This window comes from Phoca vitulina, unplaced genomic scaffold (genome assembly GCF_004348235.1).
Source record: "Phoca vitulina isolate PV1807 unplaced genomic scaffold, GSC_HSeal_1.0 scaffold12, whole genome shotgun sequence".
Lineage (NCBI taxonomy): Eukaryota > Metazoa > Chordata > Mammalia > Carnivora > Phocidae > Phoca > Phoca vitulina.
In genome coordinates, this window is record NW_022589715.1 from 3,738,899 (window position 1) to 3,764,407 (window position 25,509).

At 43.1% G+C, this 25,509-nt stretch overlaps 1 protein-coding gene across 5 annotated transcripts in view; it reads left to right on the forward strand.

The window, feature by feature from the left end:
• The window catches only part of CRIM1 (cysteine rich transmembrane BMP regulator 1), a 182,675-nt gene that overhangs the window by 99,821 nt on the left and 57,345 nt on the right, over positions 1-25,509 (forward strand). For 4 of the 5 annotated variants that reach the window (XM_032410281.1, XM_032410282.1, XM_032410283.1 and 1 more), the window contains 3 exons: positions 4,607-4,728; positions 11,340-11,522; positions 13,979-14,176. In XM_032410281.1, coding sequence (XP_032266172.1) covers positions 4,607-4,728; positions 11,340-11,522; positions 13,979-14,176 — 503 coding nt within the window. The remainder of the gene's footprint in view (positions 1-4,606; positions 4,729-11,339; positions 11,523-13,978; positions 14,177-25,509) is intronic. The other variant, XM_032410285.1, reaches the window with a different exon arrangement.

The window sequence follows — 25,509 nt, forward strand, 5'->3', positions numbered from 1 at the left end:
AGACTCGGTGAATGGCAGATTGCCCTTGTTGCTCAAGTGCAGCAGGTGGGGGAACCCGTAGAACATGGAAGCTCAAAAAGATAAGTAGAGACTCGACTTGCAAGCACTTTAGGGGCTGTGCTAGGACTCTGGCCTGCCTGGGACTCTGTGTCGTCCGGGAAGCAAAGGACATGAAGGGAAAGCATCGGTATATATTGCCTTTCAGCCAACGCAACCAGCCAGCCTGGGTCTCCTAAGGAGGGCAGTGCCCTCTAGGGGCTTAGATGATTTCTGAGCGCTGTTCCATCATTGTTACTCAGGCGCTCAGATGCCCACTAAGCTGAATCCATACCTACTCGAGAGAAAAAAAGACAGCTTCAGCAACCCACCTGGCTGCAGCTGTGATTACATTATGCAAGGATTTATTAATGTGGTGCCTTGATTGATTGTTATCTTAATACTGAGGATAACATTAGAAGCTTGATTTTTCCTGCAAATTGCACCTACAGGTTGCTTCTTGTTTGAAGTTACAAAGCCCTTAGCCCACGTATTGTATGATTCTGTTCTATGAACTGTCCAGAATAGGCTGATCCACAGAGACAGAACAGAGATTCGTGGTTGCAGGGTCCAGGGGGGAGGAAATGGGGAGTACAGGGCTTCTTTTTGAGGTGATAAAAATGTTCTAAAATTAGATAGTATGGTTGCACAACCCCATGAATATAAAAACCACTGAATTGCACTTTAAAGGAGTGAATTTTATGGTATGCTAATTATCTCAATAAAGGTGTTATTTTATTTATTTATTTAAAAAAAAAAAAAAGCCCTTAGCCCTTCTGCTGTAGGTATCCTGCAAATAGCTCTGCCTGAAGTAGCCTTTTTGAGTTCATGGTATAGAAATCTCAGTGTTTTGCTTCTCCCTTTCTCTTCTGTATTTTTGTTTAGTTACTATTATCCCTCTTTTATTCATTTCCAGTTCTGTTGAATTTAAGAAATATTCATTAATGACTACGCATAGTAGATGCAAGGAGAGCTTGCGGTAAGATTCGCGCTCACGTCACCACAAGCACAGTGAGAGGAACCTTAAGGGAAGTATGGGATCTGGCGGCTCCTAGAGAAGCCGTGATCTGAGGTTGGCCCACGAGGACGGATGGTATCTGGACAGACAGCTGGATAAGGAGTGTTCAGGAGGGAGCAGGGGTGAGTGGTGCAAAGGCAGCCAGGGTGAGAGCTTATGTGGAGAACAGAGGAGTGACCCGAGCGGAAGGAAAATGAAGAGAAAGAGCACAGAGTAGAATTGGGGGGGAAGAGGCACGTGGACTTGACTGTTGACTCCTAGGCTGAGCACCTCATCAGTTAAATGAGGAGCAGCTGAAGACTTTTGATGTCGGAAATACAGGAACTGGGCCATAGGATGGGTGTGAGGGGCAAGGAGAGACCCAGGGGAGGGGAGGCCAGGTGAGAACATGGAAATTGGTGGGGGGGGGTCGATTTAGAAGTGAGGGTACGTGTTGACATCGATGTCATGAGCATCTCTTTCTCGTATGTCAGTCTGTTTCCTCTGCTGCTGCTCCACATGTTTTCTCCATTTTCTTGTTTGCTCTTTCTCTAGGCACTGGGGTAAAGGGCAGGGGGAAGACTGGGGAGAAGGGACAGAGAAAGAATAAAAATGAAGAGAAAAGGTAGTAAGGACAGAAGAACAGTTTGCATGTTTCAGTTGTTTTGTAATTCAGCATTTCCTCTTCATGATTCGCTAGAAGAGAATCTAGTCTCTGCTAGTGGAAAATACAGGGTAGGAAACCTTATTTATTTTCAGGTCACTTGTGGAGTCTGTGTGCCTCACTGTTCCCATCTGTAAAAGGGAAGAATAGCTATCTCCAGTGTAGGTAAACCAGGGAATCTACAGTAATCTTATTAAAGAATTTTTTAAAACTACACTGGACTCACATAATTTGTAGACATAATAAATTTCCGTGGCAGATAAGGGTCCCGGTGAGTCCCCCGTTCGTGAGAGAGTGAGTGTAAACCCACCTGTCAAAACATAATCCATGTGAGTTGTATTATGTGGAACTATAGGAAATTGCTCTTTGACTATTTTTGACCTACAAGAAAATGACGGTTTCCCTAAAGTTTCAACCTAATAGGTAGCTGCTTGATAGATACCTGATGTGAGCCCAGGTTTTCGCCCTTTCTGGTTTCTTAGTAAGTTCCTTCTTTATTAAGGTGCTAATGGTCTTTAACACCTGTTCATCTTCGGTTCAGGGGAAGCTGTGAGAAGACAAAAGACAGCAAGAAGTGAGGAAGGGTTGCCAAGGGGCTAGTCCAGAAGGGGAAGGGAGCTGGGAGCCAACCACCCAGCAAAAACAGGGACACCTGAATCCTCGGAACTTGAACATGTAGTCATTCTGGGTTTAGAAGCAAAAATTCTGCATCAAGGGTTTTCCTTTGCTAAGTGGGTTACTAGGCAGTTGTGCGCAGTTTCAGACCTTCTGTAACATACCGTAGACAACCTTTGTGAATCTCTACAAAAGCAAGGGAGAGATCTAAATGTTGAGAAACAGGTCAGATGTAAAAGGAGAAAAAAGAAGCCATACGGCAGACTCCGCTACAGTTTTCAGCTTGGTGGGATTTCTGACAGCCTAGCAGATAGCCTGGCACATAAGTGCCCATACGTGTCCAGGACGGGTCACTGAAGGGCTGAAGGATATCTGAAGAGGTATTTTTTTGGTTCATTGTATACTCACTGGTGTTTGAGTTAGAATTATTCACTGAAACAGGGAGGAAGGTGGATCCCAGAAGATGTGGAAGAAAAGGTTAGTCAGCTCTTCTTGCGGGCTGCTTTCATTATAATCACATGCAGATATCAGGATCAGGGCGTGGCCTCTCAATCCCCTAGCCCCATTGATCTGTAGAGACCGAAGAGTTGAAGTTGTACAAAGGATCAAGAATACACTTGATATATCATTACTGTAACATCACAGGGATAGGATTATCTGCTTAAAACTGCAGTGACAAGGCACATACAAAGGAAAGACTATGGGATAACCTTTGCAGGAACTAAAAACCCAGTTCATCTTTACCCAGCCCTGTAAGGTGATTGTCTTATGGGAATACAGATCTGCCCACATAGAAAAGGCAAATGTTTATCTTAAACCATAGGAAGAAACACCGGTTGCAGCAAAACCTTAATTATCTAACCCGCTCTTCTCCCAGGTGCCCAGCATAACCGTCGCCCCACTGGGAAGAAGGCTGAAAGGGCCCACCTCGAGAGGGGTTGTTCACGCCTTTCCAGTGGCTTGCATGGTCTTTGGTGCAAATTTTAATTGAAGTTTGTTTCCTTTTTTATTGTATGCTTAACTATAAATGTAACTAGATCTCTGGGCCTGATTATTGAGGTACTTGTGGACTACATGCATATTTTGTTAAACACCCAAAGAACAATAGGAGAACAAAACAATTAAGGGAATGGGGAACAAAACCAAAATTAATGAGTGTGTTACCAGTTCTTCCCTGCTGGGAATGTTACCCTCCCCTGATCTTGACCTGCACTGTACCCAAATACCCACATACTTCCTGCAAAAGGATGTCTCTTTTTAGGATGCCTTGCTTTCACTCCTGTCAACCCAGGAACTCCTTGAGTCATCCTCTCCGCCCTCTGATCCCCACTTCCAGCCCGCCCCGGGGCTGGAGTCTAGCTGCTCCTTCCTTTTATTTCATTTATATCCTGACACCCTGCTGCCCTGAGCTTCTCATTTCCTGCCTAGTTCCTTGTCACAGATCATCAGCAGGCAGTTGACACATTTTGTTCTCCTCTCACGAATACCCACCACTCTGACTTTTCTCTGTTTAGGCTGGTTTCCCAGCAGAGTTGAAGTTAAGGAAGGGTGAGAGCCAGCAGAGCGAGCTTGCAGTTCAAGGAACACCTCGTTCATGCATGTAGAGATAAATGGACATGTAGTAGCTTAGAAGATGCCCCAGATTAAGACTTTCAGCTTTCACGTAGCTGTCACAAAGTCCACTGACCGAAGATTGTGCCCTTGATAAAGAGCTTCTCAGTCTTCCATCAGAGTCTGTTTCTTCTGTGATACACAATTATAAATTAAGGTGGCTAAAGATGAGGGTCCTCCCAGACACAGTCACACTGGCAAATAGGGACTCAAAAGATACTTACTTAGTAGCTGAAAGAAGGGTCAGAAGAAAGTCTGAAAAGCACCAAAAGGTCAACAGCAACAAAGCAGCAACACAGAGCACCCCTTCCACGTGAGCCCGTGCGAGCATCACTGGTTTATGGATAACACCATAATGTATGCACGTAAACACGGCCCCGCATCATCAAGAGAATGCAGGTTATGCTGGTCTGATTAAGTAAGAAATGACATAATGCATTTTAGGAATATTTCTGTGAAAATGGTTAAAATTAAAAATACAGGTGGATATTAAGGAGATGAGCCTCAGTTATTGGGAATGCAAATTAATGTTAGCACCCACTCCCCATTTCCCCGTGACCCCAGATGCCCAGGGCAGCGTCCTACAGACAAGCTCGTGCCACAGCCCCTGCCACCTTGTGGGCTCCCGACTTCTATGTTGTTGTTTATTCATGGGGTTTTCCTTCCCTTTTCTTTGGTTTCAGATGCGAGTGTCTCTCTGGCTTATGTGGTTTCCCCGTGTGTGAGGTGGGATCCACTCCTCGCATAGTCTCTCGTGGAGATGGAACACCTGGAAAGTGCTGTGATGTCTTTGAATGTGTTAATGGTACGTGGGGTTTCTCTTGTTCTCAGAGAGTGTACATTCGTGCAGGAGGAGGGGAGGGTTCCATCTGGCCACTTCTGCCTTTTGTAAGGCAGGGCATATACTCAGGGGCTCACAGCAACTCCCTCAAGAAAGATTTGCTTGAGATCCCACAGTGCAGCAAAGGCAGTGAGGAAAGGGGACCCTGGTTCCATCCATCGGAAAGAGGATTTCGGAGGTGGAGGCCCGGATTTCATGTAGCTGTCATATTCTGCTGTGTTTCAGTAGTGCAAAAATGTTAGGATTTCACGAAAAGGATCGTGGAGCCTGTAATCATCCTGCTGCTGCTGTCAGGAGCCAGTCTGTAGAACGAACACCACACCGAAGCTACCACAGCCTGAGACAGGAGAGGCATTGCTCGTCTAGCGGAGTATTTTCCTACTTAGCACGTCTTTGACCAGTGCTGGGTCCTTCATATTGGCCTGCTTTCGGCTTGACCCTTGTGGCCCAGAAAAAGCATTCTTCAGTCACAAGATCCCTTCAAAGAGAATCCGCCTGCCCCTCCCTTTCACCTTTCACAAGAGGGCTCGGTGTTTGGAGACATGGGGCCGATCGAATTTAGATGCTAGAAGGGAGAAGAACCTAAGACCTGTCCCTCCCTCAGAATTTTCAGAAGGAAAACAAAGGATAAAAGTCAAGCAAGTGAAATGTCAATAATTCTAGCCCTGTTGAGTCAATACCTAGACACAAGGAAAATGAAGATGCATTTGGACAAATCCAACAAAATCGCACGTGCAGAAACCCCCATAGTAACTGCTACCTCTAAGACACCAGGGTTCAGAAGAATTTCTGCCCTCTCTCAAGCCTGCCCTCTTCCCCAAGAAAATTCAGATTGAGTCCTGTTCCATTGCATCCCGTAGTTTTGAGTGCAATGGCCGCCTGTCCTTTTGTTTTGCTTGGAGGAAACACTTGTGGTATGGCTTCGGGGTCGAGAGAACATAGACTGGAACCGAACGATCTCGCTTTGAGAATTGGTTCCTCTGCTTACCAGCTGTGTAACTTCGGGTGCCTCTTGGTCTCCCGGGGCCTCAGTTTCCACATCTGTCAAATGGAGTGAATAACAGTCACTTAGATGAGGTTTTATATGGGAAGCAGTTACCGTGGTGCCTCAAGAGCAAATGGTCTTTATTTTGGGGCACCCACCTCCTGTTCACATCCACAAACACGGTTCTGGATATTTCCGAGGGGATAGAGAAGGTGAGATGAGCTTCCTGACTCAGACCTCACGGATACAAGGCAAAGGGCAGAAGTCTGTGCTCAGTGCTTCTCCTCACCTATAGTCGTGTGTGTTAAACACCAGCAAATGGCCCAGCTTTTTCTCTGGTACCGCTGCATAGGTGTATTTGTGGGTGACATTCTGTGGGTATTTAACTCCTACCGCTTGAGACCAATAGTCGCTGCGTCCCCCGTGCTCCCCGCATCTCAGATGCGCTTCCTTCCAGGATCCCTTACTCTGCCAGGTGCTCTCATGTCTGTGTCTGATTCTCACATCTGAACCGCCAGAGGGCAGAGAGTCTGTCCTTGTGTCTGTGGGTAGGAACATGTTGTCTGCCTCACAGAAGGCACCCAGGTTTTCTTGGGGGAGTGAGTGAGCAGATTCATGTCATCTTAGTTCCCTCTAGAGGTGGCTATTAAATCCCAGCCCACAGAGGGGTTACTTTGTGGGAATCCTCCATCTTTTACTGCCCTTCCTGAAACATTAATCTTGAAAGTCATTTGTCCCCTGGAAATACCACCGCTAGTAATACAATTTGCTGTTGTGTCCTCTGGGTGAGGAAGAGGAGTGCGTTTCTTCTTTCCTTGCATCTCGATTATAGAAATTCATTGTCATGCCCTTCTTATCAGGACATTAACTTTACATCTCACCCCGGTGTGGTGTAATTCAGACAGCTAAGGACTGCACCCCACCGCAGGGGCCTCAGATGAATCTTTGGGGCCTGCTCCCGTTTATAGCCTCACTTTTTATAGAGCTCTGAGTCCAGGAATAGGACTTGCCATCTGCCATGAGAAAATGCAGAGATGACAGAGCTGATACTCGCACTGTTTCTGGGGGTGCCTCTTTCTTGACACCACAAACTTGGGTCATCTTTGCTTTATTTATTGTCCTATTTAGTGTCTCTATTACTATCTTAGTCATTGAGTTGTAGACGAGACTAGAAACGTTAATGCTGTGAAGATTCGTAATCAAGGAATAACAATAATGTTTAAAGACATTCTATCTCCAAGTCTATATTTTATTTCTTTTGAGATATACATACATACAGTCACATATGCACACACACACACATCTGTGTGCCTGGGAAAATCTTACTATTGTCGTAAGGTCATCGTTAGAGGGTATTACATATCAAAAACTCATTGTTATCACTTAGAAAGGCAGAGGTCTGTATATTTATAAAGCTCTGCTTATCCACAAGAGATTTCAGGTAACTTTATAGCAAAAACAAGTAACAGAATGCTGAAATATTAATGAGAAAAGAGGGAACCATAGAGTGGTACGTAAAAGTTGAAAGTGAAAACCAGAAAGAAAGCGCCCACAGGTACGTAGGCTGTAGGTGTCTGTCTGCGTAATTGCCAAGGCTGAACGTTAGCCAGGCCCCCGACCTCCTGGCCATCAAAGCGAAAAAAGAAGATACAGTCAGATACGCAATGATTATTTTTAGGGGAAAGAAACCTCCTTGGAGGGGGCAGCTCTCTTCTCACCTGGAAATTTGAAAAGCTCTAGATGATGCAGTCGTTCTGTCCTGAGTTACTTTCATGCCACCAGTCCAGACACAGGTTTCCTGTCTCAACAGAAAGCAGAAGCAAAATATTAAAATGCAACTCCATGAAAGTAGTTCTCAGAGATCAGAGTGACACACAGAACCTAGATGACTAGAGCATTGTCTCTTGGATTTTGAAAACTCCCAAAAATGCAGGAATAGCTCTAGAAGCCCCCCTCCCCTTCAGGAGACAGTGGGTTGAATGTTAACATAACTAACCTCACATGTAGAAATGGAGATAGCAGGCTAGCACTCAGTTCCTAAGCTGCCATTGAGGTGGTGTGTGTGTGCGTGTGTGTGTGTGTGTTTTAAAACAAGCATTAAAATGAAAACACAAGATGAAAAATGTTCACAGAGAATTTGAGAACCCCTGAGTTTTGAAAACATTAGCCTGGAGGAATAGGTAGAATATTCTCCATAAATATTATTCTCTTTTCGGTTTGGTTTGGTTTGGTTTGGTTTTGGTGGTGGGACTGCAGAGTTGCAGACCAGATCGAGGCAGTTTGTGACTGCATTCTCTGATGAGAGCCAAAAGGAGGACCTATGAGGTATTGGCTGAAGGACAGGGCTGTTTAGAAACCAAAGGAACAGGTGGTATGATTGAGCTCCTTTTATGGAAACTTAAGAATTCTGTCATCAAGGTCATCAGCTGGAGGTATGACCTCCACAGCAGTGGTGAAGCAGTCTGGAGTCCCCTTCAGTACTGTGTCTGTTTGGGCCCACAAACAAAAGTTTCATCATCCGTCAGCTGGAACTGAGCAATGGCCTTTACTTTTAGATGGGCACATGTTCTCCATTTTGCTCTAATACACCCTTATGCGAGCCTACCCTTCTCATTCCTGGAGGAGTTTAGATTTGAAATCTCAAGCATAGAATATGGAAGTGATCATTTGGTTGCTTTAGATACGTGATCAGTTGTGTATGTATATGTACAAACATCTGAGTAAAGCAGAACATCTTGGTTCGAGTGTCATAGCCAATAACTGACTCTTTCAGCATGGGAAATTCATCAGTCATGGGAGAGCCATACCCGAGGTTGGCTTGCTCTTTGTGTAAAATTTTGGCACAGAAAACTTACCTGCAGTCTTCTAATACGGAAATTAGTGCAAAAACATCTACTGAGAGCCCTTTGTATAGCAATAATGCTCAGTAATGTTTCTAGAGACATAATATTTACTTCTACAGTAATGAAGAGAATACTGCGCTTTGAAAGAAATATTCCTCATTGTGCACTTATTGAGCACCCGTTGTGTTCCTGGGGCCTTATCAAGCTGATCTTACTTAAGAGTGATACCACTTTTTGCAATCCTTTATAAGGGTTGTTCCCTAAATAGATCTGTTGGGTGCACTCTAGCGCACACACCTCTTCCCCCCATGGACAAGGGCTTTTTCCTCTTCAGGTATTTAGAATTGCATGTACGCTGTTTTTGTGATCCATCTGTTTGCTGTTGACATAGGGAGAACTTTTCAGATCTTTCCCATCTGACGTGTAGTTTCTCTCTTTTGGCTTATGCTGTCTAACCACTGGGCTTCCTACACAGCTCACCCACAGTAAAATGAGACCAGAGGCAAGGTATTGGCCTTTTCCTACTGAGAGATTGAAGAGAAAAAGCAACAGAAGTGTATCTGTTTAGATTATTCTTCCACTTTCACATTTGACATAAAGTTCTATGTTTTAGTCTTTTCCTTCACTAAAATAATATACCTATCACATCTGCCAATCAGTGTAATTTGGCAGGCAGTAAAGGTTATTAACCATCTATACTTCAAGGTTCTTTTTCAGGAATTCTGGACTTTATTAAAGAGGGAAGAGAAGATTCCAGAACTTAGAAATATAAAATTTAATTGGGCAGACACAAAACATACACAAAAATCACTAAAAAGACACTTTCATGCATCTCTGTATTGAGAAGTACAAATTACATAGATTATTTCTTTGTAATATTTTTCTTTTCCATAACCACTTAAGTTGTCCTCTTAGAGAGGTAGTGGTCATCTCCACACTGTTCTGAGATTCACATCTATCCCCTGCAGGCAGGGAAGTAACTGGTCATTGCTCCCCAAAGACCAATGCCATCCTTCTTATCATGTATTTTCCTGAAGAGCCTCTATAAATTTCTCTCAATATCAAACAGGGATTTCATTATGTTATGTGGGGTTTTTTAAATTATTGTTATCCTAAAGAGCTGATTATGTTTTCTAGGCTGGGTTTTTGGGGACTCCTCATCCCTCTACATTCCACGCCCTTGCTCTCTGTGTATTAGCTAGTGAAATCTAACTGCCAAGTCCTTCATTCACCCTGTCCCCTCCCGCTTAAGCGTCTGCACACCCCCCCGATAAAGACAGGTTCATCTGAAGCAGCGTTATTCATAACCAGACTTTTCCCTCCTCACCTCTTCAGATCTTGCATTGAGATTTGTAGCTTCACGCGGATGGTAGATGTGGCTGATTAATGCAACCAAGTAATTAATATTGATGGGTTTATACATTTTTTCCTTCACTTTGAGCGGGTGCTCAGCATTTCGTTAGAGTGCACTGCTTTACCTCACTGCAGAGCGTGCAAGAAATGGATAGTAACACTTGCTCTGTCTTCTCCACTGGACTGTTATAAAAATCAAAAGAGAAAGTCATTGTCCTTAAATACAGATCAAGTGCAAATATATTCAAATTAAAATGCAGTGAAAGTCTCTTTAAAAATTGTGAACATGCAAGGTGACATATTAAATGATGTTGGGATAGAGAAGCCCATGAGAGATGCATGTATCATAATCCAGTTTTCCCCACCTTATTAAACAGGGTACATCAGCTCAGGAGAACTTTCTTCAACTTGGGAGTATTTTTATGTTGCTAGCTTTATTGAGACACATATCATGCAATTCACCAAGTTAAGTTGTACAATTCAGCAGTTTTTAGTATATTCACAGGGTTGTGTAATCATCACAGTCAATTTTAGAACGCTCATGAATCCCCACAAAAGTTCCCAACTCATTAGCAGTCACTCTCCATTTGCCCCCAAAGCCCCCAGTCTTAAGCAACAACTAATCTAATTTTTGCCTCTATAGATGTGCCTATTATGGGCATTTCATGTAAATAGAATCATATAATAACCTGGGTTTTTTGTTTGGCTTCCTTTAATTAGCATAATGTTTTCAAGGTTCATTAATGTTATAGCATATATCAGAACTTCATCCATTTATGGCCAAGAAGTATTTCGTTATATGGATATACCACATTTTGTCCTTAACATCAGTTCATAGACATTTAGGTTGTTTCCAAGAAGTGGAATGGTGTTTTGTTGAAGTCCAAGTACTATTAGAATTATAGATTATTAAGCCAGATAGAAAAAATAATTTAGGAAAGAACACTGGAAGAACACAAAAATATCATCTCCAAAAAGACCTAAATAATTTTTTTGAGGCAGAACAAAACCTAATGTGGAGGCAAGATCATTTATTTAAGGCAGAACATTCTCTAACAAAACAAATGTAATCTCTTTAAATCACATTTCAGATATGTGAGCTTAATGGTCGAAGGGTTACCTTTGTTTGGAGAGGGGTAAAGCAGGGTAGGCTTTGTTAAGGAGAATTTCAGTTTCTTGGGGCAAAGAGGAGAGCTATGTGACTTTTTAAATTTTACTTTATTTTGCATTGCCTTATTGCTTCTATTATTTAAAAAAATTATATTGAGTTTAGTACATTTCTATCAAATTTTGACCTTCTGCTGTCAGAATTTTCTTGAGGCTGTTGGAAACACAAAAGGACACCACTCAGAAATGACTTTGAATGTGCCTTGTTTGCTTTTAACTCCTTTCAGAAACAAAGCCAGCCTGTGTATTCAACAACGTGGAATATAATGATGGGGATATGTTTCGAATGGACAACTGTCGGTTCTGTCGATGCCAAGGTGGTGTTTCCATCTGCTTCACTGCCCAGTGCGGAGAGCTGAACTGTGAGAGGTACTATGTGCCCGAAGGGGAGTGCTGCCCCGTGTGTGAAGGTAAGAAAAGGTGCTGATTAAAAGATTAATAAGCATATACATGGCTCAGAGTTTTAATATCAGAATCCACCCAAAGCAGTCTCATCCAAAAATAGTGGAATATTGAAGAAGTTCCCTTTTTATGACATTCGTGATCCATCTTTTAGGACTTCGATAATGCCAGGAAGGCTGTGTGAAAACCTCTCCCCAAGGGAAGTTATGCCCTGGGTGTAGAAAGTGAGCCACCTGTTTACACAGGTCAACGTGAGAGTTCCTGCAAGTGATGTCGGTTACTCCCCTGTGGTTCTAGCAGTTCCTCAGTAAGTTCTGGGGAAGTTCTCTTCACCCTGACGTCAGAGTTCACCCCCTGCTTTCTTCAGATTGCTTGGCTAGAACAAGCCAGCCCTAATCACTGACCATCTCAGCCAGGCAGCTCAGAGAGGAGCTTGTCCTGCCTCCTTTCCACACCCAAACCCCTCCAGGGAGGATAAGGACTCACTGCCCTCCCCACTCTGAAAACATGTGTTGGCAAGGGTGGGCTGTGTGGCATGGTGGTGACGTATGGCCCAGCCAAGTGTTAGGTGTGGTCCTGGGTTGAAGGTTCTCAGCAGCCTGCTTTCTCTATATCCCCTCACCCCTCCAGGAACTAAGAGTTTCCTGTTCCTCCAACAGGCTTTATCCTCCCATCTCTGATATTTGTAAATAATAAACATTTCAGAATAATAATTCTGGATATCCATTCACTACAACCCACCCATTTTAAGGCTTAGGAAACGGGAGTTCAGAAAAGTAGAAGCATTTGTCTGAGTTTATAATGAAACCAGGAATGATACCCCCACACCTGACTATATCTCTCCTGTGACCACATCACACTGGTTCCCCAGAAAGGAGGGTCATGTGAGCCTTCTTGGTCCTGACTGACTGGGTCATAGACCTTCTGTCTGGAATCAGACATGTCACTCTTGTGTCTGATGTTCACCCTGCCTTTATCTGCTCCCAGGAAACAGGAGGACAAAATGTCATGCCACGTTCCATACCTTTTTCTGTTTTCCTAAAATCCTGTTCAATGTCCGAGCTATATTTACCACATAATACTGAAGATCTGAAAATGTTTAAAGTATACAAACTACATTCCTGACATTAAACAACTGTTTATAACAGGGAAATTCTTTCCCATGTTAGCAGTTATTTTAGCCAACATGGGGGAAAGGTGGTTCACTTTTTAGGTGTCGTTGGGGATTAATTTTTTTTAAAAGTCACATCAAACTTTTAACCTTCCCAAAAGATGTGTTGCCTAGCTGGCCCCAGTTTGTAATAGTCACTGAAACTATGTAGCAGTTGGTGGTGTAAAAACATAGATAGGAACCTCTGTGTAATAAACATAATGAGTTGTCTGGGCACGGATCCGGTTGTCTCACTTCCTGGAATTCAGATCCAGGCTCAGGATAGAAATGAAGTATGCAGTGTAATATTTTTTATAAAGAAATTTACAAAGTCTTATCTAGCTCAGGTCTTTTGGCTGCTTCCATTTCTGGCGGACTGACTTTCTAAAGCTGTGACTGCATTATTTTAACTTTTGGCGTTCTGACTTTCATATAATGCCATTACTTCTTTAGACTAGAGAGGACCAAACTCGTAACCGCCTGGACTTTCCTCCTAGCTCAGCAGCCCTTTTTGAAGCCAGATTTTATGTGTTTCTGAAAAAGAAAGTTGAGTGGTTTCTCTGGTGGCTCTCATCATAATGGTAGTTGGGGATTTTGTATGCAGTATTTATGTCCTGGTCAGTAATGTCAGAAAACGTTTTTTGTTGTTTACAGTAGCCTTGGCTACTTTTGATCCCCAGCTCACGGGGAGAAAAATGGCCTGGGTTCCCAGCCTTCCCTCCAGGGCACAAGCCCTGACCCACGGTATGTCTAGACCAGCCTTTGTCGTAAACAAGGCCACAGCAAGTGCCTGCAGTACATCTCACCCGTGTCCACGTGCTGTCCACGTGGATCTCCAGGCACCCTGAGATAGAGTTCAGTTATCCAAGAAGCCACAGTATCCCCCTGAGTTGGATGGGGGCATTATTTTTCCACCTTATAGGTGGTGAAATTGAAGTATAATAAACATTAAAATTGACAACTCAGAAGACCTTGTCAAGAGCCTAAAATGGACCTGCATCTTGTAATTACCAGCCCACAACTCTGTCCACAGAGTTTTGCTACTTTATGAAGTGTTAACACCTGCCCGTTGGTTTTTATGCCACAGATCCCCTGCCCCGTCTGCAGGGTGAGGATGGGTGGACACAAATTCAGGATGACAACTGCTTTTGCATGTCCCCCGGGAGACACTTGATGCAACCCGAGCTTCTGCTGATCACAGCTGGAAAAGAACTGCCGATGACCAGAACCTGGGAAAAAAATGTCTCCAGGTGCAGGCAGAGCTAAGACTTAGAATGCCCTCCATCTTACTTGGAACTCACCTTTTTAATCTAGATCCAGTGTATCCTTTTAATAACCCTGCTGGCTGCTATGCCAATGGGCAGATCCGCGCCCACGGGGACCGGTGGCGGGAAGACGACTGCACGTTCTGCCAGTGCATCAACGGAGAGCCCCACTGCGTGGCAACGGCCTGCGGACAGAGCTGCATGAACCCCGTCAAAGTGCCTGGCGAGTGCTGCCCTGTGTGTGAAGGTAAGCCTTGTTGAGACTAATGAGTCCCCGGCGAATGTCTCATGTTGGATGAGCTTCTACCAGTGTGTGCTTGTTTGTTTTTTATTTCCTCGGGCATAATGTCTGCTTCATGCTGTTACCAGTTGCAGATGAATTTATTATAGGGCCAAAACTAATCGTTTGGGGCAAATGTTGCAAATTTGCAATGAGAACCGTGTGATCTTTATTTTTACTGCCGCCAATATGCTTATCTCGATACTTTACAGTATAAGAATATATACATTTCAGTTCCGTTCACTTCAAGCCTAATTAGCATCCAAAGGTCAACGCAGTGAAATAGAATGGGAAATAAGACCCTTGACTCAAGCATGGCATGTTTATGATGTTTCCATGAGCCCAGGAGTCCTGATGGCTGGAGGAAAGCCTGCAACCATCAAAAGGCAGTTTGCTGTCCCCACCGCCTTCACTCAGCACCCCTTCTGCTGTCCTGAGGCTTTTCCTTAGGTCTTGGTTGCCTGCATTCACTACCTCTCTTCCTGTTTAATGGAGAGGAGCCCAAGGCTTCCTAGATTAGCCTTTCCCAAGCCCTATTCCAGCCCATTTCCCTCATCGTGGGAAGCTTCTTTGCACACTTAAGTCAGCCTTAATCCTCTGTGCCTGTTCGTACAGACAAGAGAGTGAATAGTTATACTGACAGATCCAATAGAGAGTATCCATCATTAAGAAGCACATTTGCATAGTAAAATGAACTACAGCGGATCATGTTGAAGATGGATCCTTGTAGAATTTTTTAAAACAGCTATTAAGGAACTGACAGGTCTTTGCAGAAATTCCATCGGCTGGGGGCGCCTGGGTGGCCTAGCTGGTTGAGTGGCTGACTCTGCATCCGGCTCTTGGTATCTCCTCAGGTCATGATGTCAGGGTCCTTGGATCAACCCTGACGCTTTGCTCAGCGCAGAGTCTGCTTGAGACTCTTTCTCCCTCTCGCTCTGCCGCTCCCCACTGCTCTCTCGCTCTCAAATAAATAAATAAAATCTTTAAAAAAAAAAAGAAAGAAAATTCAGTTGACTAAATCCTGTATCAGGAGTCTTTTGCTTCTACCTAAAATATTAAGAAACTCAGACTTCAGAGTTTGCCTGACTAGCTTCATTAACCTCTGAGGGCTTAGAACTCTAAAGAACTTAAAAATCATATAAAAATGTAAGCTGGAGGACTCTAGGTCTATTGACATCGCCAGTTCCCTCACCATTACTCTGCTCAGAGTGCAGCTGCCCACCTCCAAAGTTTATAGCTTCCAGAGGACCAGTTTTGTGGAAATCACCCATCATCCCTCACACGTATACTCCTCCCATCCCCTAAAGGCAGTGCTTCAGCGCCGGAAAAAGGAGCGGACGGAAATACGTATGATGGTATACGGTCAGCTTTATGAGAAAGGGCGTCTTGCCGAAACAGAGGTGGAAATATCATTCCCTGAGACCTGGGGCCAGTCCGCTGTCAACTTGAAATACTTACATTCGCATATGTGCATGATAACTTCAAGAGAAATTTAAAGCCTAAGTGTATTAACCATCAAACACTAATCCTTTAACTTCATGAGTCTTGAATTATAAATTGATAATAAGACTCAAAAGCTTATATAAAAAGTAATAAGGCCTTCCCTCTGACAGTAAATGAAGGGAAGGCAAGCCCTTTTGCAGCACCAGCATACCCACCACTGCTGTGATAGAGCAGGGAGACCGTCAGGGACGAGGAATGTGTGTGTGTGTGAGACAGACTGATGGATTCGTGCATCGTGTAGATGTTTGGATAGGGAGTGAATGTTAGTGTGATTACTTAAGAGTTCGGTCTCACAGCATCTACGTGGAGTCATAATCTAATCTTCCACTGTTTGAGAAAGGAATGATCGTTTTGGTCAGCTGTTAATTCCAAAAAATTTATTAAGAACTTCTGATTGTCCAAATACAGCACTGGACACAAAGATAAATAAGGGACAGCTCCTTGTTAAAGTCAGAGAAAATATTTTAGGCTGTTTTAAATTAAACCAGGAGAAAAGGCATGCCCGTATTTAGGTACTGTGGGGTTAAGTGCTTTGTGTTTGTACCTGATGTTATTGAATCCTCTCGATAACGGTGCTGCAGGCTTTGTCATCCCATTTAAAGATGAAAAAAGTAAGGTTGAAAGAGACGAGGGTAATTTCCTCCAAGGTCAGTGGCCGTTAAGTAGCCATGATGGGATACACGGACGTCTTGTCAGATTCAGCTACGTTCTGTCTGTTTCCTGCGCTCCCAGATGTCATCTGTTTGCTCATACCCCTATTTCCAGTTTCCTTATTCATCACTCTTCATCTCTGGCTCTTGGTCTTGTGTCGGGGGTGGGGGGGGGGTGGGGAGTGGGACAGGAGCGGGGTGGCAGTTTGAGGAGGACCGATGCCTTTGAAGAGACCCATCACAGACTTCCTTCCCAAGCCTCGTGTCGGGACCGTCTCCTCGCCAGAACTCAGCGTCTTGATTTCAAGCTGTAAGCTTCTGCTGGTCTCTGTTCCCCTTCTCTCCTTCTTCATCCAGCCTTCAGGACAGTCCATTTTCTAGTCCTCAGAGAACTAGATTATCTTGAATTTCTTGTTTTTGCTCTTAAGTAGTGAGTTTCATATAAGATTGTGCTTGCTGTCCAGTAACTCCCATTTTAAGATGTAATAGAAAGACGGAAAGATTCTTTTGGTATGGGATCAAAAAACAGTGCCCAGCTTAAGAGTGAATCCTAAAAGGTTACTTATTAATAATAATAAACTTATAAAATAATACAAGGCGAATGAATCTTATTGCTTAGTTTATAGGACCCAAGAAAGTCTCTGGAACTATTCGAAAATACTTTTTCAGCAGCATATTTAAGTAGAATTTCAGGTGATCTCAGAATAGCGAAAAGATTAGATGAAATAAGAAAAAAAGCAAGGTGCTAATGTGTAATAAATAATCAGCCGCAATTATTTGGAGAAAATCAGGAACACTGGTGTTTATGCAGTTTGTACACAGTAAATTCCTCTGCACACAATTGCATGACAAATGCTGGCCCTCACCCTATTAGCTACAGTCCCAGGGTGTATAGTCAGAGCCTGAAATGAGATGAAAGAGCCCACACAAAGACTGTGGTTTGAGATTCTTTCTAAATAAATTATGTATTACCAAATATGGCATGTTAGGACCTGCAGGGACGACTGGTCACCTTGTTGTGACCACTGTTGTTCCTGGAGCTCCGTATACTTCCAAGTGACAACACTGTGTGTTTGGTTACTCCTGGAGGACGGGACTGGAACCTGGGGCCCCTTCAAGACTTGGCTATTACTTGACAGCTAACTTGATTCACAAGTACCTAAGTGCTTTTTAAATTGGCACTTAAGTACTCTCATGATTGAGTCTTACCAAGTTATTGTCAACACCTAATTCAGGTATACAGATAAGCCATCCCATTTTATAAGTCTGTAACTGATTGTATTCTTGGGTTTTGTTCTGCTGGCTTTTCTCTTCATTTCTTCTTCTTCAATAGCATGATTTAAATTTTCTGGCCCTTTTTAAAGAGCTAGGATGGAAAAGAATGGAATAGTATATAAAGTTTGCAATTTAAGTGTACAGATGGAAGATATGTCCTTATCTCTTTAAAAACTGAAAACAGAGAGGCGCCTGGGTGATGCAGTAGGCTGAACATCCGACTCTTGGTTTCGGCTCAGGTCATGATCTCAGGGTCGTAGGATCGAGCCCCGCTTCAAGCTCCGTGCTTGCATGGAGTCCGCTTGAGACTCTCTCTCTCTCTCCCTCTGCCCCTCCCACTCATGCTCTCTCTCTCTCTCTCAAATAAATAAATCTTAAAAAAGTCTAAAAACAGAAAAGGAAGGCAGCAGAATGAGGTCTTCCTCGGCATCTAGCACCATTTGTATCATCTTATTTATAGCCCTTAATGACAGTAGTTAACATTTCTTGCACACTGACTGAGCCAGCCTGAGTGCTTTAAGACCAACAGCTCATTTGAACCTCACAACTTTCCTCTGGTAGCACCATCTTAATTCATCATCAAAGAACCCAAAGTTTAGAGGTCATGTAACTTGCCCAAGGTCATACAGCTCAAAAATGCAGAGCAGTGTGTTCCCAGAGCCTTGGCTCTGGACCCTGCAGGTGTACTGCCTCTGAGACAGACCCTGCACTGCACTCCAGGTTTACCAGTAGCCTGAACAAGGCTACTCCACCATGAGCTAGGAACTTACCATATACTTTTGAATCCATAAAACAGCACCTGACATGGAAGAAGTTGTTAATGAATAAATGATGAGCGAGTAAGTTAGGGAGTGAGGGAAAGCCTGGAGTAGGAAATCAAGCAATCTCCTCTTACAGATCTCTGTCTCTTACAGATCTCCGTCTTAGCTGAGAAAAGTGGCATACCCTGATAAAGATTTCCTTAACCAGAGTCTCAAATGCTGACCCTGATCAGATGAAGAAGGAATAATGTTAGAATGCTTATATTTGAAAGTACACTCTGAGAATAGAAAGCAGAGTGTTAGATGGAGTGTGTTTGGCACACGGTGGGCCCAGATGTCTATAGGCGAGTTGGACTAATTAGCTTCAAGTACCGCTCAGCCTCCTGATGAGCACTGAGCTCTCGACTCCTTCGCAGGGCAGCCACGGGGCCCTCCAAGACTGGTTTGTAAACTGTGGCTTATTCTCTCTGCAGTTCAGCCCCTGTGTCCAGAATCGCAGAGTTTAAGTGGGGCTTCCGCAGACCCTACAAGGCTAATGCCTGCTGTCAAACTAATGTACTGCTTTTAAGACCTTTCAGCAAGTATATAGGTGCTGCAACCTTGTCATTTCAGCTAGAATTTTTTTTAATGTCACAATTCAGTATTGAAAATACTTGAATTTTTTCCCAATAACATCAGATATAAATGCTGCCTATGCTGATTCTTAATGTCAGAGAGACCCTAAGGACACAGTACTACTTTCTATTAAAAAAAAAAAAAAAACCCGTTGTATAATTAAAGGTAAGATAAGGTGTAGGGGAGGGAAATTTTGGCTCTGAGGTGGCTATGACATGCCCTGGATGACTCAATAAGAAAAATGCAAGAAATGTGAACAAGTATGAGGCCAGCTTGGCTGCTACACCTGATGCAAGAGATAAGAATTTCATCGTCACTTCGAAGTCTTGATGTCAAGCCTGCTCATCTTGGGCTGTGGCTGGACCCCCCCCAGGTGGCCGCTGTGACCTGAGTGTTCATCAGGCCCAGTGTGTACAGTCTCCTGCCGGGAGGATTTGTTTGTCTGATGACCTGGGGGATTTCGGAGCCAACACCAAGAGTATCACCTATCAAAAATTAGGAACCACATGGGTAATATTTTATAAGGTAATATTCAGCATCACGACTTAGGTTGCCAGTAAGTAAATTCCGTGTTTGTGGCTGGGCAACTGGCTAGTTTCTTTCTACGAGTTCTGTTTCTCTGAAACAAAAGCAAATCTGTTTCCCATCTCAGACAGGAAATCAAAGAGTTATCTGTAGCTTATCAAAGCTAGATAATGGGTATTTAAAGGTCTGTCATATTATTCTATCTACTTCGGTATTTTTTTTTAATTTCCATAATAAAAACTTAAAATGTGTGCTATTCACAGAGTTATTATGTGAAACTGAACGGAGTTTCAGACCAGTCTAATAATTCTGCTAACCTGGAGTAAACCAGCTCTTCCCTGTGCATTGATTCTTCCTAATTCTGTGGACTTTAGGATAGAATGTGATTGAACCAGACAATCAACCATCTTTCTTCCCGGCATCTTGCCTTCTTGGATCTCTTACTTGGGTAATCCTGGTCCTACTTGGGACAGTGTTGAAGAGCATGAGGCTTTTCTTGATCTGTGTGACTTGATTCAGCCACTTCACCATCAGCTCACGGAGTAGAGTGCGTGCTGAGTACCTCTGGAGGGCTGGAGGGCTGTCAGCTGTCAAACATACTGTCCTCCTCCTCAGTCCTCCTAGGAACACCCTATTCTTTCCCATAAATGCCGATGATATCGGTTGAATCAAGCTGCCCTTCAAATGAAATTTCTACTAGGCTGCCAGAAAAGTCTGTACCAGGCACATATCTGGGTGGGAATTCCTTAAAACAAGAAAAAATGTTTCCAGCCCTGCCCATAATACTTCCTCACTGAACAGTATCTCAAATGATTAAGCTACTGCTTCTGTGGCAAGGAGTCAAACATAGTTTGGCTGACCCAAGAGGCAGAGAAGTCAAAGATGCCGCAGGGTCACATGATATCAACATTCTGGTACATCAAACAGGGATCAAAAATCAGTTTATGGATGGTATTGTTTCAGTGCCATCTACAGTGCTATTATTAGTCAGCCAAGAATAATAAAATACTCGTAATATCTCAAAGACTGTTAGGCATGCTGTTTCATCCTTTAACTCTAAGTGTCCTGGAAACCCGTTCCATAAATGGGAATTAAAATATAGCACGGTCTGTTTTTTAGCTTGTCCAAATAAGGTCCTATGTTGGGGTAACAAACGCATAGCAGAGGACTGTGTGTTAACTTAGGTAGGTGTTTAACCTAAAGCATCAAAAATTTTTCTTGGATGAATTTCATAATATTTTTATTTTCTCTGGTCGCTTAAAATAGCTTTAGATATTTCAAATAACATTAGAATGTTATTGTTGAGAGCGTCTTGTGAAACACATGATTAGAAAAACCTCTGCCTCTGATGTTACAGCTTCCAGCAGTCCCGGCTATTAAACAATTTCCCGTGGATGTGGCCTGCGAGGGGCAGGTTGCTCTTTATTTCTCCTGCTGCCCACTTCCCATACCTAAAAGAGCATTATTGCTAGGTGTCTCCTAATTTTCCTACGTAGATAATAATTGAATCTCATAGTTCAGACTTGGGCCTGCTAATTTTCATCTAATCAACAGAGGCAGGAAAACATAGTCTGGAATGCTAACTATGTGAATGAAAAATATTTAGTCATTCTTGAAATGATAGGAATGTTTTTCCAACAAGCTTAAATAAACACAATCTCTACTGAGACTGTGTTAAACTTTTTTTGGATAAGAGACAACTCTTAGGCAACCAAACAGAAGTTAATGAAGGTTATTAAGAAACATGCCCTTCAGAAAAGGCTCATGGACTTTTAAAAGCGAAAGATTCCGTTTTCTTTATGGTACAGCCATCAACCCAGAAGTAGCCGAATTGGTTTTCTTTTAGCTTTTGTCAGCTTGATAGAATTCAGCATTTTAACTAATAATCACATTGTCTAGCTTTTCAGAGATTGTCTGCTTTACCTAACTGTGACTCTGTTAGACCATCTTATTTTAGAATCCTCGTCTTCATCTCCTTCCACTGTTGACCTCCGTTCTAGTGAATGGATTGGTCTCAACACATCTGTCTTAAAGCACCTGACAGCCTTTTCATAGGAAGCTTGTTTGTTGATACCCATACAAGGTCCAGTGATAAAGTAGCGAGATTATTTTTAAACCTACCAAGATATACATATCCAAGTGAAGTGTTTTTCCTTTCAAAATAGTTCTATGGGAAAACTGCACAGCTCCTGCAGAAATAGAGTCATTCAGAATATTTTTGGTACTTCTCTGTTGAAACGGACATCGGAGCTGGTGGCCCATCCTTTTGAATGCCCTTAGCTTCTCAGACCCCTGACTTCCAAGGTTTATCAGACTCTAGGAAATAGAGTCATTCACATCTAAGTCTGGTGAAAAAAGTGGATGATCTAGTTCAGTAAAATCATTCAGAGGAAGCAAAAAGGGGGACGGTAAAATAAAGGCACTTTATCTTCTATGACATAGTAATTTGCTTTGAAAAGCAACTCCAAAGAGAAGTTTCAAAGAGAATTTTAACATGAATAGCATTTCCGCACAAGCATATAGCCTCTGAGAGTGAGTGCTTTTAGCCATAACACTTATTTGTAAGTATAACTCCTGGTGTTTTTTTTATTAAAAAAAAAAAAAAAAATCAATTCACTTACAACATAGTGTTTTTTATGACTTCTAGGGCCTAGAAGCATTTATTTAAATGGTCATGTATTACAACATTTCGTGAAGTTACAGGTGCTCGATTCAAACATGTTTTCAAATAAATTAGGCTAAAATAATTTCCCTATAGAAATAACTCTTTTAAGAGGGGTGGTGATTCCTACGTGATTTATTTTTAATATCCTAGCTCTCTAACTCCACTTCTGGTGGTACCATTTTAAACTGTTTCAGTGTATGGTCTTCAGTTTATCTTATAAGAACAAAACGATTTCCCATTATTTAACACATGAGGGTTAGCTTCAGAGATTGTAACCCAGTGAATTGTTTTAGAGGCCCTCTTTAGAAGTATATTCTGTGCTGTGTCTGTCTGATTATTGAAGATAAAATGTCACTCAAGTGTGTAAAATGTCTGCTGCAGTATTATTGTAAAAAACAAAACAAAACAAAACCAAACCCTGCAGGAATGAAAATGTCTGCTGAAGAGTGTCCCTTGGCCATCTGTGGCTCTTCCATTGGAGTTAGCTGCTGAGGGGGCAGGGAACTGGATCACACTCACATGTCCTCATCTCAGTCTGAGACTCCAAGATGTTCCCTGTGTCCATCAGCATGCACACTGGGACATCTGTTACGGGGGGCTCAGCACTGCCACGTCTTGGTCCGGGGGTCCTACCATCAGTTTGATCGAAATTCAATAGGTAATAAGGGATAATGAACATTGAGTGCTTTTTTGAAATTTGTCAGAAACACGAGGTGATGGTGATGCCTTGGCATTTCACACATTTTTTTTTTTTAATTCAAGTTGAATTATTAGCGATTCGACCATATTTGTACTTACCACTTATATCTACAGAATACGTCTTTACACATCAAGTGAATTGTACTTTCACACCTGAGAGATTAGCTGAATGTATCATGTTTGCTTGAAACAGAGCCCAATTCAGGTGACCAGACCACTGGAAACCACAGAATTTAATGCTGGTCACCAATCGAAAATAAGATTCAGGGCAAGACTCTAGCTCTTACTTTGCAACACCACCGTGAAGCACAATCAGGAATCCCCAAGAAAGTTCGAAGGCCAACAAGTAGTTGGTCCCTGGGCCCTCTAGGTTTGACTTTTCACCTTGGCTGCTGGAGCAGACTGAGAGCAGAGTCTGTGAGCCACGTCCCCAACCAGCCAGGACCTCACAGCATGCACTCTGGGTGCTGACCTCATCCCTGGCTGCAGTGAATTCTTTTCTACTTAAAATTTACCTTGGTCCTCTTTTCCTCACTTTAAAAAAGTATACATGCATGATATAATTTGAGGCTGCTTTGGATCTGCTTTGGAATCAAGCAAGGTATATTTAATGCTTATTGAGGTATTCAGTACCTACCATTTGCTTATGCGTGTGCCGTTGTATTTGGTCCTGGCACCATTACTTCGGCCATCAGTAGGAAGACAAGGGATGGTATTCTTTTTCACCTTAATTAGAAAGCTATTGCCCTGCACATCAGCTCACTTTCTAAAACAATTTAGGGACTATTTTATTAAAAATTTCATCTGAAAAAATGCTTAGCAATGATAATAAGCAGATTGAGAGGGAATGACACGTTCAGATCTTTTCAAGACCATGACTCTTTCATGCTTTCTGGGAACCAAGGTTTAGGAAGATTCCATGGAGATTTTAGGCCAGATTAATTCAGTAGAGATGCTCTACAGTCCTGTGACAGACACTGAGCACATTATTATTTGAGTGAGATGCCCCCAGTATTGTTGCTAAGAAAGTACTGGTTGAACTGTCTCTTACTGTTGACATAAGTCTTACCTGGTCCCACGTCTGAAACTAGGATCTGCTCATCAAAGACAGCTTTTAGAGATGGGTCTTCTGTATCCTCTTGCAACTTGAGAGTGGCAGGACTACTGGCAAAGCTACCAAAATATTCTATATATGAATGTAATGAGTTTGCCCTCCTCCCCAAAGATCCAGCAAGGCCCCCATCATGAGAGAGGAAGAACGGGGTCAGCCAGGCACACAGAACCATTGTTTCAACTCACACTGGATAAGCTGATTATGAAGAGATTTCTGTTCTCTTCGAGACACCACGGGCACAGTCAAAATGCGGAACAATGATAGCAGACTGCCACTCAGCAAATGTGAAAGGCGCCAGCGGCTGGTCACTAACACGCTCCAAAGCTTACCAGACCATATGAAAGGATGTTGTGGACCGACCCACATCCCAGATGCTTTTCATGTTATCACTGGAGATAGAAAAGGATGCTTAGGTTACAATGCACGGGGTTCAGAATGCCAAAGCAGTTGTCGTACCATTTATCAGCTGAACATTGAAGGCCTGCAAAAGGGCACATAATTCATTTACTCAGCCATCCTCTGAGACCAGGTCGAGCTCCAAGCAGGCAGGATAGTCATGACAACGGTAATTTTAGCAACAAGTCATATCCACGTAACACCTAGAGTTTGTCGTCCCCTCTTTCTGATCTGATTTGAGCCTCTCAGTGATATTGCGAGGTTGGAATAGTGGATATTCCCATTTTATAGAAGCCCGAAGAGGTTCAGCACCACATGTGAGATCATGAGGGAATAGGGACTCAAGCTAAATCTCCTGACCCCAAATCCATGTCCTTGGCATTGCTTCCCTTTAGACTCCCATCGTGAGAAGGGAGAGGGTGAGGAAAGTTAGGTTGGTCAATAATGAAAGTACTTGACCATCGTGACTCAGATTCAGAAGCCATTCTTGCTCCTGGCTCTATTCTCAGTGCTGAGACCCAGTTACCATTATTCTGACCTTTTTATGGCCTGGCCTTTGATCCTGTTAGTTTTCCTGAGCCTCTGTCTGGCTCAGGAATTTGGACCTTGCTGTTTGACCTCCGGGAAAGCCCGTTGCGGCTGCCCAGGGATACGGGCCCCACTCGAGGGCATGTGAGTCGCTCTCCCCAGTTGTCTCTGTGCTCACACTCGCTCTCTGCCCAGCCTCATCCTCTCCAGGCCCTGGGCCCTGACCAGTGGCACTCATGTCCCCACTGAGGAAAATAAATGGGCTCCAGGTGCCGGGCACTGAGATGACATCATCAGTGTTCTCGTTTGCATTCCTGTTTCGACTCATCCCTTTTCTCCTTCTGACTCTTGCCGGTCTTTGTTTCCATTACAAGGTAAATTTGCTGAGCCCTCGGCAAAAGTGCCCATTCTTCGTCCCCTGCTAGTTGTGTTGCTGAATTGAGTGTGTGCCCAGCTCTTTTCAGGACTATTTTAATAACACTTTATTCATTTGGCACCATCAGTGTATTGAGATAGTCCTAGAAGTGAATTCCCCAGATAATTGAAATTTGGGGTATCAGATTTTACGT